This window comes from Varroa destructor, unplaced genomic scaffold (genome assembly GCF_002443255.2).
Source record: "Varroa destructor unplaced genomic scaffold, Vdes_3.0 BEIS01000003.1, whole genome shotgun sequence".
Lineage (NCBI taxonomy): Eukaryota > Metazoa > Arthropoda > Arachnida > Mesostigmata > Varroidae > Varroa > Varroa destructor.
In genome coordinates, this window is record NW_019211456.1 from 27086942 (window position 1) to 27104601 (window position 17660).

Here is a 17660-nt window from a genome sequence, read left to right on the forward strand (position 1 = left end):
TCGGAATTGAAATCTTTTCCAGTAAGTACTAAAAGTACGTCTAGAGCTACAAGATCTAGCGGCAAAGAAGCCCGACCAAACTTCGATGTGGCTGTCACAAACATGAGGAAACAGACAAGATTTACGCAAAATTATGCCCTAATCCGTCATACTTTGAGCCGTGTGCAATATGGATCCATGCCAAACAAATAAACTAGGCTTCGCTGCTGGTTTGCTAATACACGCGGTAGGCTAAGGTATTTTGCAGAATAAGAAAGTGAGTAATAAATGGTATTTTCACCCTAAGAAATTTATGTTAAGCAATGTTGATGAAAACCTGTATTCACTCAGTTGCAGTGCACAAAAATACACAAAAAGAAGCCGATAGTTGCATTACAATGATAATTTGAATATCGCCGCATAACTAATTTTTATATGCATGAGCATGCTGGCATGTTACTTCGACCAAATCTAGATACCATATAATGTTACCAACCTAGTTATCAGTATTGGAAGACACGGCCGTCTGCAGCAATACCTAACCGGAGAACTGAACGTCAAGCATTTAGTTGACAGTGGCATATATTTACCACAATTGCGGAAAGCGAAATATATATCCTTAATTGTGACGCAAAAGAAGTAATTGGCATGGCGTACTTGAATCATACTCGAATACGGCTGACATCAATTCAAAGAAATCACTGCGTGCAAAACAGGGTGGAAAAGAGCCATAAGGTTTGGAAAACATCGTTGTTTCGCCCATTTTGAAAAATACCCAAGAAGATATGGAACTATTCACCTAGGTTATAGCGCACCGATAATCTAACGATTTTTTTAACTAATTTTATTAATAACTGAATTAATTTTAGTACTTAGGACTACCGGTTGTTTCGATTAGCAAAATTCAAAATACTTTATTTGAAGAGCCACTTAGCTTTCCGCTGTTGCAAGTTTCCAACAGGAATCGCTAAAAAATAAATTCGATTTTCTCGAACCTAGATGTGGCCTCTAGCACGCTTGGTGTGCTCTTGCAGAAGCGCCGCAATGAAATAATAAATTCTTGAGTGCAGTCTCTTATTAAAAAAATCTTCGTAAGACTCTCTCCCCTTCATGAAAAATTGATAGTATTTATAGTGCGATAAATTTTCACATGATAAAAACACAAAGTTTTAATTCATAACAGATTCCATTTATTACATGCATGCATTCGTTCTTATTTTCGTCAAGACTTCACTGTTGCACTTCTTTTCGTTTTGCTTTTCGCTCGTCTAAATCGACCAGCTATTGGTACCTGTCGTTCGTACTGATCGTACGACAACGAACGAACGTTTTTTTCATTTCAAATACTAATAAAGTAACAACCGATTGATATTTGTCATTTGCTTCTTCGTTTTTGAAGGCTGTTGATTGTTTATTTTGCTGAAGTTTTTCCTATGACAAGCAAGGAGGAACGATAGCAAAAAACAACGATATCAACCAAAGTTAATAGTGTGTTTCAACCAGAAGCTGCTGCCAATAGGTGAGGACTATTATTTACCATTTTCAGGCGCAGTTTCCAGTGGTCTAGATCTAACACTCGATAATAGCTTAAACGTATTCAATGGAATAATGCGTAACAATTATTACAGTATCAATATCGGTATGACCACAGACAGGACATAGCTTTGTATGTTCCACTGAGATAATTATTTCGTTTCCTATTAGTTCCTGGCTTGTTGTTCCCTGAATTGGATTCTCAAATCCTAATGCATTCATAACGAACGGCGCCGCCACGAATTTCATCGTCTCATTAATTTAATGAACCATACACGTTCGTATACGATTACCGTTGTTAATCCTCGAGGAAGAAAAATGTTCCGTTCTTTTTCTGTTCGGAATCCTTAACCGAGTTGAGTTTGTTGATTCGAGGTCGGAAGTTGTTCGGGTCCCGGCGAAAAGTAATGTTCAGCAGCTCGAGAAAGCGATTCATGCCAACTAGCAGCGATTGTGGCATATTGGCAGTTGTCGATACCGACGGTTTACCATCGAAGACAATCACACGATCTGACAGATACGTGGCCATGATAAAATCGTGTTCGACAACGAAGCCTGTCTTTTTTGCGTGAAGGATAAACCTCTTGATCACCTATATTAGATCACACGGTAACAAAATAAATCAGCTTATAAGAATTCAGTTATTATTCTACAAACTTTAATAACAACTGATTGAGAATATGGATACATTAAGGATATAATGCAACAATTTTGAGATTCAAACCAAGTTTAATCACCAGCCCAACTTTAACCATTCGAACCAATTTAGTGCAGATGATAAATAAGTGGACAACGAGTTTCAATCTGACGCTCAGTAGACGTACTGGATAGGCTCGTTGGCAAACACGATAGTTAACGACATGGATGGAATATATTATCTTTATTTAGCTACGCGAAGACGTAATATTATTTCATATACACATGTACCTGTGATTTCGTACTAAAACAAAGCAGTATGCTGCGGCTTCAGATATAGTTTGTACGCAACTTCAGTGAATCGTGTAATGAAGCTTACGCGGCGAGACTTACCTTCGCGGCAGCAAGACGCTGTTCTGAATCGAGGTAAGCTGACGGTTCGTCAATGAGGTATACATCGGCAGGTTTGCCGAGACAGAGCGCCAACGCGACACGTTGCAGCTCTCCTCCGGATAGGTTCTGAACCTCCTGGTCGATGATATTGTCTATCAACAGTGGTTTCATAACGTCAGCAACGAACTGAGGATGCTGGTACGCATCTCGAATCTTCTCATGGAGTAAGAAACGCACTGTTCCAGTGCTTTTCGGAGAAATCTTCTGGGGTTTATACGATATGTTTAACGTTGGCACATCTTCGTCGCCATCGGGCTTCAACCTTCCGGCGAGCATTCGAATTAGGGTGGTTTTACCGGTTCCGTTTTCGCCGAGCATGACAATGATCTCCGAATCGGTAAACGATCCTCCTTGGACTTTGAGCTCAAAGTCGCCCATCTTCTTAACCATGCTCGGGTATTCATAGCGGGCAAGTCGTTTGACGTCTTCGTCGCCTGTATTATCAGACACCTTGAATACAAGCGATGACTCACGAAATCTCAGGTTTTCCGTCGGCACGAAACCGTCCAAAAAAATATTGATACCTTCTCTAACTGAAAAAGGCATAGTTACGACGCCGTAACATCCTGGCGTACCATAGAGACAACAGATGAAATCCGAAAGATAATCAAGAACGGATAGATCGTGTTCCACAACAATCACATATTTCGTCGCTTCAATTTGTCCACGAATTGCCTGGGCAGATTTGAGGCGTTGTTTGACATCTAGATACGACGAAGGTTCATCAAACATGAATATGTCTCCTTTTTGAATACACACCATTGCTGTGGCGAATCGTTGCAGTTCTCCTCCGGACAGATCGGCGATTTGACGGTCCATAACGTTAACGAGCTCAAGCAATTCGCACAGGTAATCCTCTTTGCCGAGATCGTTCCTTCGGTCCAGAAGCTCCCTCACTGTTCCCTTAACAGCTTTCGGGATCTGATCGACGTACTGTGGCTTGATGACTGCTTTAAGATGGTCCTCGAGAATACGTGTGAAATAATTCTGCAGTTCGGATCCTCGGAAGTAGCCAAGAATCTCTGTCCAATCGGGTGGATCATTGTACCGGCCAAGATTTGGCTTCAGTTTGCCAGCCAGAATCTTTAGCGCTGTCGATTTACCAATACCGTTCGTACCGACTAGACCTAAAACCTCGCCTGGACGTGGAGTTGGAAGCCGGTGCAATTTGAAAGAGTTTGCGCTATATCGATGTGTCGTATCACGTTCGAGGTTTGACGGCAAATTAATGATCTGAATGGCCTCGAATGGACATTTTTTAGTGCATATACCACAGCCAATGCACAGGTTCTCCGAGATGGTGGCGATTCTGTCATTAGGCGTCACTTCGATACAGAGTTTGCCCATGCGAACTACAGGGCACGATTTTTTACACTCCTGTCGACATCGCTTAGGTTTACATTTGTCAATAGAAACAATAGCGATTCTAGTTAGTTTATCTTGCACTTCCTCCTTCTTGAGCTGTTTGGCCATGTTACCACCTCAGGAAGCAATGCGCTATAAAGTACACCAAACAATAACGTTCCGTTAGCCTCGGTATGTAGGCGGATATTGAGCCACAGCATTACATCTCTTGCGAAGCTGTTAATTCTAGGGGTGTGCGATTCCATCTAACCTATCATGTGCTAGAGGTGAATGACCATTCTGAAATACCAACATGTAGGTTGACTGTTTGTGGCGTTAACGATAATCAATTCTTGCAGAAGATCTGGTTTTTAAGTCAAATCGTAGATCACAAGTTGACAACCTTATGCAATAGAATGTTCGACTTAAGCTACCCAGTATCTCATTTATGTAATTTAGGCGAATTAAACCTAGACACTGGAACCTGGTTTCTTGGCTTGTGTATACTGTGATAACGATTTGGTGATGGATAGATGTTTATCCCCTACGCAGCGCTAAACGTTTAATGTTTCTATATTTTCTAGTGTCTACCTTGAAACTTTAGTTAGGTATCGTCGCAAGGGGTAAGGTACGTCATTTTCGTTCTGGGTTTCTTTGGGTATAAATTTTGTGCGCGCAATTTATCTCTAACTACTGGCCTATTTACTATAGATAGTAGACATAAATTAATTCCTTGATTAAACGAATGAAAATACAACTTTCTCAATGTATTGTATAACCTCCGTTCATATTTCAGTGAGGTCCATATGTTCGCGGTACAAATTGCATTGACTACCTGAAAGTCACCTGTCGCAGTCACAGTGTATTATTTTAGAGAAATATGTTCTTCCTTTGACTGAGAATACATTTAACTAGAACAGCTATACAAGTCAAGAGTTGAGCATCAACTTTATAACCAATCTCCACTCTAGCAAATTATATTTGATCAAATTGTTTCACAGAAAAATTAAATGTTTCAGTTGTCTCAAAGTGCACTAATGGGATGGCAAGTGGAGGTACCAACATTGACGTAATAGTTCAGGATGAAAAGTCTGACCAACAAGTCAAACTCCGGCAACAATCTTCCGGCACACTGTATACGTAAGGCGATTATCAAGATTCAACACAGAACGAGTTGTTTCAAAAGCGTTGCGAGTCGACTTTCTGTAAAAAGTTTGACAGCTTCTTTCTAATTGTGTGTTATGGAACGTCCGAATAGCTCTAACAGCCGTCGCGGTAATAGCGGCAGTTCACACAATATGGAACGACGAATGGTACCAGCCGGCAGTGCGAAATGCGGTAACCTGTTCGTATCTGATCGGCATATAGCGCAATGAATTTCATCAATTAGGATGATACTGTGTAGTCTTGTCATGCCGAGAGTATCCTGGAAGGTTGCCACAGGCACGGATACACACTCTAAGACGGCAAGTACCTGTTTCTTGAGGATGCGAAAACACACCAGAACGCACGTGTGTATAGCGGCGCCTGCCAAACACGAAGAGAAAACGAACCCTGAGAATATCGAAACGGAAATCACTAATTGGCGGAGCGATACTTTCTTACAAACAGATAGGGAAAATAAAGCGATGCGATAAACTAGTTCCAACTTAAGTTGATTAATGCATATGAGTAGGGAGCATTTCTAAAAAAATTTCTGTAGATATAACGATCCCAGCAGACAATCTTTTCCACTAGTGGTGAGAAAAATTTGCGCCGACTGTGAACGATATGTGGATAACTTTATGCTCACAACAATAGAACGTTTCTTATCTTTATGTTCTGATCTGCATTTCTATTTTTATCTGTGTGCATGTTCGCAAAAACTTCATTATCGTCGGACTACCAGTCGCACTTTACGCGGGCTGAGCTACCCGCTTGCTCAGTTCCGGCCCATTTATAGCGAGAGAAAGCAGTACAGTAACCTTCAAACGGCCAGAATCAAATATGTAAAACGAATATTTTGACGTAAGTAGAGATGCTTCCACATCTTTTGCAGAATGGGAGAACTTCACAATTGGTGAGGAGGTTTGAAGTACAACTTTTTGTGCACCTTGTGTGAACCTAGCCTATCTCGTCACAGTTAATGGGTGCGGCTTTTTCCAGTCGGGTTTATGATTTATGTGTTCTTTTTAGAACATCTTATATATTTTTTTAATAACGTAAAAATGTGACATGCCTGTGACGCACTATATAGATTAGGATGAAGACGCAAAGAAATATTCCCCTTAACGCAAGAGCAATGAGGACACTGCGTCTATTGCAGATTGTTTCCACTTTTACTTGTTGGTAGGCTCTCGGTATGTAAATACATTAATATGATAAAATGAACACATTAATATTGTATTATTAGTTTTCGTCTATTTATGCATGTACCAGACCTATATTTACAAGGGTATTCCTAAGCATCAGTTTGTTCCTGCAGTTAAACTGCCCACTCACGAAATCTACCATTAAAATAGCTGCATGTAGTTTCTCATTTTAGACTAAATTATTGTTGCATCACATTGTTCCTTGTAGTTGTTTTTCATATGGTCGTTATCCATCGTCAACATCTCTAAAATGTTAACCTCAATTCTGAACTGCTATCGATGCCAATTTGTACTCGATCTGCATATAAATCCTCGACTCTCAAATACGGCCACGCTGAAAAGCAAGCGAAGCGCGACTGAGAACCACCCCAAGTCAACACAGGGTAGGTTAAATGGGTGGGCCGACTGACGAAACCTGTCATGAGATATCACTGGCTGGGTCAGTTGTTGAACGAACACAATTTTTTTTCGTTACAATGATACCCATCCCAATAACTATGTCATTATGCAGTTATCTTAAGCTGCTGCATTGGAAGTAAAAGCAGTATGAAGTTAGCACAAGACCCAGGCAGGAGCTAACTTTCTCTAGTATCTTTACAAGTTGAACACAAGTCTTATGCTATTCGTCTATTGGCAAGAAAATGCTTGGCCTATCATAATAACTGTCACCACAAAAACGCTGATGAAGACTCATCAAATAAGCCCTTTGTTATTTGGTGTTAGCGAATTTCACTATACATTCAACTTATCAGGCTTTATGAGAGGCATATATAAGGTATCTTAAAAAATACTTGAGTGGCTTATTCGGTATTTGCTGTGTGATCGCATGAAACTATTATATTTCTCAGAATTTTCTAATTACACTTTCTGGACTGCTCATTTCAAGAATTCGAACACACAGAAACGTACGGCGCCGCATGGCCGCCGGGAACACTAAGCAAAGCCACTATATTTGAAGTCGTGAAATACGGCGATCTTCCTTCGTCACCTATCGAGTGTGATCCGTTAGAGCTTTACGTCTCCCGTCAGTTCCTCACCGACAACGGATTCGAGCCAGCCAAAGAGTACGCATTTAAGGTAAGCTATCTTCTATGCGCAAACCAAGGACTAAAAATCTTTCGGATATTACATGTTTCTCTCCATTCCATTGAATTTACGGCGTCCTTTGAAACGTAAACACTTGACAGTTTTTGCTTAATGAACATTTTAAAACAAATACTGTAGCCCCAGAATGAGGTATGGATCAGAATGATAACTAGTGTTAGCATAAAGTTTTGGCACTAAGGCATGGACGAAGTTATTTTCGATGGCTTGCTGTACAAACCTGTAAGTAAAATGGGTTTTGAATTAAGTCAATTGTTATGCCGTCTCTGCGTATCAGAATTGATACGCAGATTGAATCATCTCCTTTGAATTCTTTGCAGGAATTGGAGACATGTCCGGCATTAGAGCTTGTTGTCCTTCACGGACATGGACATCTTCTAGCCGAAGCACAAACTCGGGATTGGCAGAACAGGTAAAAAATTATCTAATTGAACAAACTTTTTCTTTTTGAGCGCGTGTAGACAGCCTGAACAAAGGAAAGTTCTGGTTTTGGTCACTGGTAGATCACCTAAATTATCAGTAGAAATAAAAACTACTTATAAGTGGGTTTTATTATATTTTATAGGTGGTGCGAAACATTGGTTCATCCTGGCAGCGATCTTGGGGGTTTGACGGTCGCCGACACTCGACCAACTCGCTTCGGTGTTGTAACTCTAAGCACTCAAATGATTATCCTCGAGGTACTCCTAGCGCTATCGATGACGTCGCTGTTTTTTCAAACATTTTATATACTTTCCTCATTGTTTGTATCGTTTTGTGACAAGTTCCGAAGGGAATCTGAAGATGAGGCACTTCTATGCTAAACTATTTAACGAAACGTCTCTGTTTAACTATATGATTCATTCCATATCATAGCAATTTATAGGACTTATTTATAGGACGGAAGATTGCATCTTTAGAGGCGACTGTTTTTAAATGAATTTATTTGTCTTAATTTGCCCAAATTGGAATTGTAATCAAAAGTCAACATGCAGTCCTTATAAAAGCCGAGTCTGTGAGTTGACTCATCGTCTCTCAAAGCACTTTAATTGTGTCTTCCAAAATAAGTTACTCTGAAACAATTGTTTACACTGTGTGCAGGCCCCCGATAAAATTAAGCCTGCAGAATCAGTCAGACGCTTTTTTCGGCTCACAAATGAATTGCCGCCGGAAGCTTCCTCTAGCGGCAAACAGGTGAGAGAACGGAAATCGTCCAATGTTAATATGGAAAATCTATTGCTACAGCCTCTACTGGTTTTACCGTTCGGATTTAACGAGGTAAGACACACGGCCTTGCAATTCGATAAGGAGATGTCTTAGAGTAAAGCTTAGCTAAAGTTTGTGTTGCTTTCATGGTTATTGATAGACGGAGTGTGATAGAATGATACTATGCATATACACTTTTCTCGGTCGATCCTCGGAGTGCCTGACGATTTCCAACTCTGTAGTATATTTAGATACTACTGTTGTGCACTTGGCCTTGTGCCCCTCTCCTTCCGGTTAATATAGGTTTTAGGTAAGAAGAACCTACATAAAGTGTATTGCGTGAATGTCTAATACTGAATATGCCATTTAAGCAAAATTGGCTTATGGTACCAGCCTTGTTATTGTTATAGCCGTCAGCGAGATATTTAGGATGGACAACTAGGATAAGAAGGGCAATAGCTGGGCAATCGTAATATGATTGCAGCTGTTGACCACGGGTTACCCGGGAATATTCTGTTTTATTTTTCGGATAACACCTCATATATTTAGTAACCAAACAAACCGCTAATAAAAAGGTACGCTGTTCGTCAGAGTATGTTAAAAACAGCTTTTTCCGCCGTACCGAATTGTTTTCGTAGATACGTTCGTTTATAAACAAATTCATGTTTCATTGTTACAGGGATTACGTTCAGCAGCTAAATACGTGACAGATAGCATAGATCCAGATCGATGTGTTTATCTCTCAGAGGAGCTTTTGTCTGAATTTGGAATAAAATCATTTTCATGGGCGAAGATGGAAGTCCGTGAAGTGTCAAGAATAGTTATGGTCGTGCCATCATCTGCTGTTTTTCTGGTGAGCAGACTTGAAACAAGCTAAAGTATCAAAGACCTTGATGGCGCGGCCTCTTATGATATTTCCCTAACGAATAAACAGTACTTACATCTACGCTACATAATGATTTCCTGCTCAGGTAATAAGCAAGCTCGTCTCGGAGGAAAGGTGTCATCAGTGATAAAACATATTAGCTTCTTAATAGTGTCTTGAGCCAACACAAGGGTACCGCCTGCCTTAAAGAACTTAGACATTATCCTAAAATCTCCAGTCTTCGTTGAGCTTTTTCAGTTTTAATCTAATTAAATTACTCTTCTTTATTGCTTATTGTTAACGTGTGGTACGGTATTATAATCTAGAAATATGTTCTGAAAGGGCATTTATGAGAACATATATACATTCAGAGTTCGAGTTTACCTATTTGCTGTCGACCAGATGGCTGCAATTACTAACGAAGTATTTCATGCTTATTTGTTTCCGTAAAAAGAACGAAACTGCTGATCGAATCATTTTCGCCACGCCACAACTGGTATTCAACCTCAGCAACAACCAACTGCCAACGCCGTGCACCCTAATCGGGATCGAAGACTACCCGAAACAGCAAGCTATTTCGGTTAGTCAAGAATATTATTATGTGTCTAAACTCTAATTGACACTTCGCTCTACAAAAATATCTTATTTACTTGAAATTAAAATTTCTTCTACTACGTTCACTGAATATGTAAATATGTTCTTTTGTGGATTTTTTTTCTTGTTGACTGTATGCATCGTATGTAGTGAATTTTATTGCTTCTTTTTTGACATTGAGTGCAGATCGGCGTAGGCGTTATCAAGTCTCCCCACTACAATCATCAGGGCGACTATTTGGCCCTTATAAAATGGCACTTCAAACGACATCCGCGACTTCTCGCTAAAGCTGATATATTTGGCATTTCGCAAAGGGACTTTTTCGAGTACGCACCAGATTTGCGAGAAGCTTCTTCTTACGATGACGCCTCTGTCATCTATTTTCGTGTCGGCTCCATTACTGGAAACAAGCAGGGAGAACCAGAGTCGCTCTGGACCGAACCTGAGAACATCTTAATTTACCAACTTGGATCGGCGGTATCTAAGGTAACGGTTCCACATTTTCAGTGGTTCATTGATTACCTGTTTTTGTTGCCGCCTTGAGGTTCTGTCATCGGAGTCAACATTGTGAACGATTTTCGATGGGATGCCTATTACGACGGCTTATACTAATCTTAAACCGTTTACGGTCCAATACTTATCCTTTTCCTCTGGCCGACATCTAGGTTCCTCGCTGTTTGGAACTGATATTAGAGCGCACACACCATCGCATATTCAATTCGTCTAGAATCGTGTTTCCTCATGTTTCTGAGCTGGTGGATATGATTGGACTCTTCTATCGTAGAGCGCAAATGTCCCGTTCGCTTCAACCGTTATTCCTTATCTCAGGTGACAAATAGCCACATAGGTAAATTCAGTTTTGCTGTTCAGGCGTAAATAATTTGACGCTTTATTAGACTAGATGCAGCCACGGGAGCCTGAAGATGAACTATCTTCAACATATATGCGCGTGTGCTAGGTAGGTATGCAAATTAAGCAACTTTTAGGTGTTTATTTTTAATTATTCGAAAAACTATAATTTATTTTTGTAATTGAACCAATAACACTATTTACCAGTTATAATGATATCTCCTCCTGAGCAACTTAGTTTTACTATGGAATTTATATGTATAAATTTGAGTATAAATGTCAACAATTTCTGAGTTTATACTTTTGGGGTTTCTTATTTATCTATTCCAGGACCGCCAAATTCAGGGAAAACATGTGCCGTTCGGAGTATAGCATTAGCCTTGGGTCTGCATCTACTGACAGTGAACGGGTCGGAACTCACCGGTGACACGCCATCGGCGGCAGAAAGCAGAATAAAAAACACTTTCGCAAAGGTTTGCGGACCCCCTGATTTCCCATTAGTCGTACCAGGAAATTTAGTTGTCATCTTGGGACAATTTAATAAAAACAAAGAATTATGAGTGTTTGCGCTAAGGCGCTTCCTCGCTGCGATATTCCTACTGTAGATACCTTGAATTCTCGAACTTGTCGAAAACGTCTGATATATGGTTGGACGGCGTTGCGATCGCATATCGTTTCGTGATCTGCTGCCTACATCGTAGCTAACACAGAGGTTCATCAACAAAAAAAAAAAAAAAAAAAAAGGTCTAAGCAGTCGAGTAACCAGATAGTGTGAAACTCTCTCCTCCGTTCATATCGGTTCGAAGTTGCAGCTTGTACTAGGATTTGCAGCCGATTGCGGCGAGAGTGCACAATTATCAGTATACGATACCAACTTCTGTTATATGGAACAGCAGTTTCGACAACACTTAAATTCTCACAAAGCTAATGCTAGTAGAGGTGTCACGTTGCGCGTTGCGTTTTGCAGTGGCTCTTATTAAGACTACTAATTAAGTAAGGGTTTCAGTTCGTAAAATATATACATAAACGTGTTTATTTTTGTCAGACATCAGAATACGGTCCATGTGTTGTGCATATAACGAATATCGAGGAAATTTTCCGCACCGTGATAGATGCAGCGGATACTCGCCTGGTGAGCGTTTTCTTAGAGAGCATCGCTGCACTTAACCATTGCCTCAGCGAGCCTGTCGTGGTTATTGCCACTTCGAATGAACCCCGCCAGATCCCTAGTCAGGTTTGTCAAATATGGTCGTTATCTTTAGAGTATAGCTAACTTAATCAGTATTGTGCGTATAGTAACTTTGCAGGCGTAAACTTCAGTACGATTTTTGTTGATAAGAATTGAATAAGATTATTACGCGCTTATTTCACATTATTATTATTATATTAAGCAACATAATAATGTCGAAAATCTTGATGTAATGGGTTTGAATTTCATAATCATTACGTCGAAAATTGGCGTTGATACCTGCAGGTAATGTGCTCGGTTCTTCACCATCTAGTTGTTCCTCCTATGAGACAAGAAGACCGACAGCGAGTGCTTGAGCTGCTCCTAGCCGATGATGCAGTTAGCATTTCGTTGGACATTGAAGAGGTTGCAGAGAAAACGGCCGGTTTCGTCCTAGGGGACTTGTTGGCTGTTGTTGATTTTGCAAGGAAAAATATGTATCGACGCGAGACACATGGGTAAGAACTGTCTTTGGCAAATGATCATGGTTCCAGTGAGCCTCACGAAAATTGGCGGCAGCTGAAGCGACTTACGTAATATGTTGTAGAACTTCGTTCGACTTTACCAATAGCAGTGTGACTACAGATATGAAACGCCTTTCAAATATCGGGCGCCATATTTTCGTTCTTTTGCCTGCTTATCTTACACTCATCTATCACACACGTAACTCGCTACTATCCTTTTCAGTAAGTAACTTTTTAACTATTTGGACCTAACTAGACAAACGTCACGTATCTTTCCCTTAGCTTCTGGAGTATATATGTATTTGAAAATGATTATTTACTAAAGCGTGCACCAAGATTTTGCATTGTAAAACATTTGATTTCGATGCCTCTGAGCATCCGAACAGTTTGACAATCTTTTGGCCTTTTTTTTTACAGATCCGCAGCAGTCGAAATGGGTTTTAGCTTGACTCAGCCGATTCTTACGATGGAGGATATTCTTAAGGCTATTTGTCAAATTCAAAAGAACCATAGCAAAAGCATTGGTGCACCGGTGATTCCCAGTGTTAGGTAACGCTATTAAATTTGTTTTAGGAAACTGTAGGTCATAAGATACATTATTTACATTCTACTGGAGCCCATTAAATAATTGCGTTTTTATAGGAATAATTCATAGAAACTTCAAATAGAATATTTCGGATACATTTGTGCACAAACCTTTGTGCAGTATTTCTCATAATTGCTTTGTTTATTAACAATAATGCTCTTCTTTGCTAATAGCTGGGACGACATTGGAGGATTGGAAGTTGCCAAAAAAGAGATCCTTGATACGGTACAATTTCCTCTGAAGTATTGTAACTTCAGAAAAGCTAGCTCGGGCGGTAACTTAGGCAGGTCTGGTATACTTCTCTACGGACCACCGGGAACAGGAAAAACACTTCTCGCTAAGGCGGTCGCAACAGAATGTTCGTTGAACTTTCTTAGCGTTAAGGTAAACTGTCGCACAGTGTAAATGGGCTCTGTACTTTAGGGATTTTCTACTTATGATTGGTCCACATCAAGCTTTACTTAGGAGAGTTGCAGTATAGCCGACCCTGCGAAATGCGATTTTTTGCCATGAAATATTGCTATTAAGTAAATCTCAGGATATAGCATGTTATTTAATTAGCAACAGTTATGTATATGCGCTGTTATAAATGAGATTTAATCGCTACCGGTTTTCTGAATGACTCAATAGTATAATGCATTCGTGATTGATATGCCGATTTGTTATATTTACATAATCTTCAAGGGACCCGAATTGATCAACATGTATATCGGGCAAAGTGAAGACAACGTAAGAAAGGTGTTCGAAAAGGTAAGAACTGAAGGGAACTATTATTAAACGGCACTTTTATCTTGTAACCAATCTAGTTAAGCTTGAAGTATTGACGAAATAGGAAGATGCAATGACCAGATGTCGAAAACAGATGTACGATCCTATAAAACCGTATTCGATAACTCAACGCTGTTTGATACTGTTACCATTTGAATGAACGTATCTATTTACGAAACCGAAAGCAACTAACTCGATCCAATCCGGCAGCTTCTAAGCCATGTGCTTAATTGCTAGACCATGAATAGCATGTGGCAGGATGGATAGTAACGAGTGAAAAAAGCTTATTTGTACGATCTACTTTAATTAGAAGTTTAACTTAATTTTACTATATATACACATAACGCAAGACACGCAAAATTCCGATTACGTTTTTGCATTTTACTATGCCAATCGTACGACTATTTTTATCCTTGTTTGTGCAGGCTCGCTCGGCAGCTCCGTGCATTATCTTTTTCGATGAACTAGATTCGTTAGCGCCTCGAAGGGGTAGAAGTGGCGACTCTGGGGGAGTAATGGACCGTGTGGTTTCACAGCTGCTAGCTGAAATGGATGGACTTAAGAAGGTGAAGATAATCCATCTACGTACATTATGTACTGCTACATCTTGTATCGATTCGATCAACATTATTATATAGTAGATGGTTAATATAAGATATAAAACAGAAATACCAATAATAATAAATGCTTGTGATAAGGTTTACCAACTAACCGCTGTTCCAATTTGCTTTAAAAGACCGACTGTTCAGATGGCGACCATGTGTTTGTAATTGGCGCTACAAATCGTCCAGACCTACTAGATACAGCTATTCTGAGACCTGGAAGATTGGATCGTCTCGTCTATGTGGATATACCCGAGGAGCCAGAAGTCAAATACAAGGTTAGTTGACCTATAACATGTTAAATCTACGACATTGAGGCTTTTGAAGAATAACCTCTCGGCGTTGATTAAGTCTAACCGCAAGTTTTATTGTTGAGGTTGACACTTTGGTGATAAATTGGTCAAACGATACGGATAATTGGAACACACGACTTCCATTGGCTTCCATTATGAATTCCATATCGCTGTCCAGTGTCAGTTATCCATGTTTTTTTTTACTGTATCGCGTAGGTATTACGGGCGTTAACACGTAAGCTGACACTACGCGACGTAGACCTTCGAAAATTAAGCGAAAAATGTCCCGCACATCTTACCGGCGCTGACCTTTACTCTCTTTGCGCCAGTGCTATGATCAACGCTGTAAGGTAAGATTTAAAACATTTTAAACACAAATATTACACTTTATTTGACTATCTACTGATTTATATGCTTCAATTTACTAAGATAGTTATTAAATATCGATAAATAGGTAATTTGCAAGCTTTGTTTGCTTAAGCGATTCAGCCATTACTATGATGATCTTCCGTCTAATTATCTCGAGTCAGCGTTCTGCGTAATTAAAACAAATCAGATCAAGGTAACTGTGGAGCATTCAAATGACTTCCACAATGTAAACTGCTAACCGTTTTAGACAATTAATTCGATAGAATCGTAATCTCCCCTGTAGCATTTTACCAACAAAATTATTGTACTGTGTTAAAGGTACAACGGAAAAAAAAAAACATAAATACATCGTTTTTGGAACATATACGTATTGGCACGCAATCTATGTATGGCTATGATAGCAGATAAATCTAACTATAATAAGCCGTCCTCGACCTCTTCAACCTCAGAGTGCACTTGGCATTGACCCTGAACAAGGCCGTTACCGGTGGTAGGACGTACGTCAGTATTTGCATGGTAAAATTATCGCTTACTATACTATATTATTGCTGATATTTTTGTTGTTGCTTAGGAGGTGTGTTAATACTAATTGCAAAAAGCTGGTCGTGAGCAACGAGGATTTTGAACGAGCATTGGAAAAGTTGTCACCATCAGTGAGCATTGCCGAACTTCAAGACTATCGAAAGCTGCGAGATAGGTTTGCTCCTTGATCCCAGGCCTGTTAGTCGAGATAAATCTTTTCATTTAAACAAAAACAATGATATAGGTATAACCAGCCTCTGGAGACGACGTACACCGCAGATTGAATAAAAGCTACATGTCTTTTGGATACGAGTAGAAAAACACATGTAAATTAGTTTTGTGAACCACCAGAAAAAATGGTAAGTGCATTTTGATGACCACCTACAACAACGGTACAAATTATAGGCTGTTACCTAGTTAACTGTAGCATTTGAGTGTGAAATAAACACATGCATAGTGGAACAAGCTTTTAGCTTTCTTTTTTAAGAGAACTTCAGTTATTTACTATTATAAATACATACAGAGTTTTATACATGCGCCATCTCTGATCGTGTGCTCTTCAAAGGTAGTATGTCGAACAAAGGCAATAAAAGAGCCGCAAAGTGAAAAAAATCTAAAATTTAACGTAATGGCTTGTTTAAAATTGAATCGATATGTGCTAATTCGAGAAGCGAATTGCTCCTTAAATATGCTTGTTTACTATCTCTTAGCAGCGGATTAAACGCGTATGTTAAAGATCTAGAAGGACTGAAGGGCTTGATTTACGGGTATAGGTTTTATTTTGGTAAATGACTATTTTCTAGAGCGAGCCTACAAAACTACCAGGCTACTTTAATCTCTATGCTTTTTTTCGTCCAGTGCCATCGTTAGGTATTCTGTTAGACGGCTGCCTCCCAGCACGAGACGAGATCTGTCTGTGGCCGGGTTCGGGACAGATGATTTTAATCTGAGAAATATTTGCTTAACGTTCGTAGGACTTTGATAAAGAAATTGAGGCAAAAATTAAAACTGTCATAATACAGTGATAGTGTTTTTTATCGTCAGAATTCTGCCATGAAGAAATGTTTGCCCGAATAACAAAACAACAATTACAAGCAAAAGATGGATGCAGTGATTTTTTTGAACTTGATTTGAGAGAAAATATATTTTATTTTTTACCTTCAAGATACGCCACCATATTAAGTTTACATGATTATTGTACTGATATATATCAATAATAGTAATAATACTAAGCGACGAACGTATAAAGCGAAGTGAATGCTGCCGGTGGGATCAGCCACCGCTACCATTTCTCTGTATTATCATACAACCAGTGGAATAGTACCCGTTTCAAGCGTGAAAATCTTCTCTGCATCGAATAGTCGTGTCGCGTAAATTCTGCTAGTACGCCTAGTGTACGTTTACTGCCTGATCCTAGAGACGACGGTTATTTCTTAACATATAGATAACTGAAAGTTGGTGCCAAGACAGAATCGTTTCACGAGCCGTCAGGGGGTAAATGAGTTAGTTAAACGTAAACACCGACAAAACATTTCAATAAATAGCATCAATCCGAAAACTTAGCACTGGCGCCTAAGAGAACTTACCAATTAGTTGATGGGCTGGCGCTTCCTTGCTTCTGTTATTGTTGCTGTTTGTTCATATTTGCTCGAGCTCTTTAACTGCCGATTTCGATGCTGACGCTGCAATTGCTTCCTGCCTAGGGGCTGTGCTATAAAGATACAGTTTCATGCAAACTTTACCACCACGATCACAAATCCGTACTGTTACCATTAGGGGACCGCTACGTAAACTACTCCTGTCACTGTCGTGCGCTTCAGTGGCTGCGTCTGCAGCACTGATCATGGTGGTGCTGCTATTATACACGAAAGACATTTAAAGCTCTAGAAACACACTTTGTGGGGGACACTTCAATAAAAAAATGAGTCTACGAGA

General features: G+C 39.7%; 2 protein-coding genes across 4 annotated transcripts; one reads left to right on the plus strand and one right to left on the minus strand.

The window, feature by feature from the left end:
* Positions 1 to 1146: 1146 nt before the first annotated feature.
* On the minus strand, positions 1147 to 5558 carry pix (ATP-binding cassette sub-family E member 1 pix). Of its 2 annotated transcripts, none has more exons than XM_022800538.2 (3): positions 5420 to 5558; positions 2542 to 4098; positions 1147 to 2104 (listed from the first exon to the last, which is right to left on the minus strand). In XM_022800538.2, exons 2-3 carry the CDS (start codon positions 4072 to 4074, stop codon positions 1811 to 1813), a joined length of 1827 nt encoding a protein of 608 aa, XP_022656273.1. In that variant the 5' UTR covers positions 4075 to 4098; positions 5420 to 5558; the 3' UTR covers positions 1147 to 1810. The 2 variants fall into 2 exon arrangements, with proteins under 2 accessions (XP_022656273.1, XP_022656274.1); XM_022800539.2 differs by having other exon boundaries at positions 5009 to 5493.
* Positions 5559 to 5698: 140 nt separating this feature from the next.
* Positions 5699 to 16191, plus strand: LOC111248347 (peroxisomal ATPase PEX6-like). 2 transcript variants are annotated; one of them, XM_022800535.2, is made up of 20 exons: positions 5699 to 5952; positions 6505 to 6679; positions 7183 to 7373; positions 7721 to 7812; positions 7966 to 8080; positions 8481 to 8657; positions 9265 to 9438; positions 9905 to 10030; positions 10231 to 10530; positions 10710 to 10872; positions 11224 to 11366; positions 11939 to 12127; positions 12368 to 12579; positions 13003 to 13134; positions 13345 to 13555; positions 13856 to 13921; positions 14365 to 14505; positions 14676 to 14819; positions 15051 to 15184; positions 15775 to 16191. In XM_022800535.2, the coding sequence occupies exons 2-20, from the start codon at positions 6547 to 6549 to the stop codon at positions 15911 to 15913; spliced, it is 2982 nt and encodes a 993-aa protein (XP_022656270.1). In that variant the 5' UTR covers positions 5699 to 5952; positions 6505 to 6546; the 3' UTR covers positions 15914 to 16191. The 2 variants fall into 2 exon arrangements, with proteins under 2 accessions (XP_022656270.1, XP_022656271.1); XM_022800536.2 differs by lacking the exon at positions 8481 to 8657.
* Positions 16192 to 17660: the final 1469 nt, after the last annotated feature.

What these genes read in the sequence shown, in the direction of transcription:
- pix (XM_022800538.2), bottom strand. Translation starts at nt 4,074, where the DNA reads ATGGCCAAACAGCTCAAGAAGGAGGAAGTGCAAGATAAACTAACTAGA. An exon ending in AGCGTCTTGCTGCCGCGAAG is followed by an intron (nt 2,105 to 2,541) that starts GTAAGTCTCGCC and finishes GATCTAATATAG; the next exon opens with GTGATCAAGAGGTTTATCCT.
- LOC111248347 (XM_022800535.2), top strand. Translation starts at nt 6,547, where the DNA reads ATGTTAACCTCAATTCTGAACTGCTATCGATGCCAATTTGTACTCGAT. An exon ending in TACCGTTCGGATTTAACGAG is followed by an intron (nt 8,658 to 9,264) that starts GTAAGACACACG and finishes TCATTGTTACAG; the next exon opens with GGATTACGTTCAGCAGCTAA. An exon ending in GCTATGATCAACGCTGTAAG is followed by an intron (nt 15,185 to 15,774) that starts GTAAGATTTAAA and finishes GTTGTTGCTTAG; the next exon opens with GAGGTGTGTTAATACTAATT.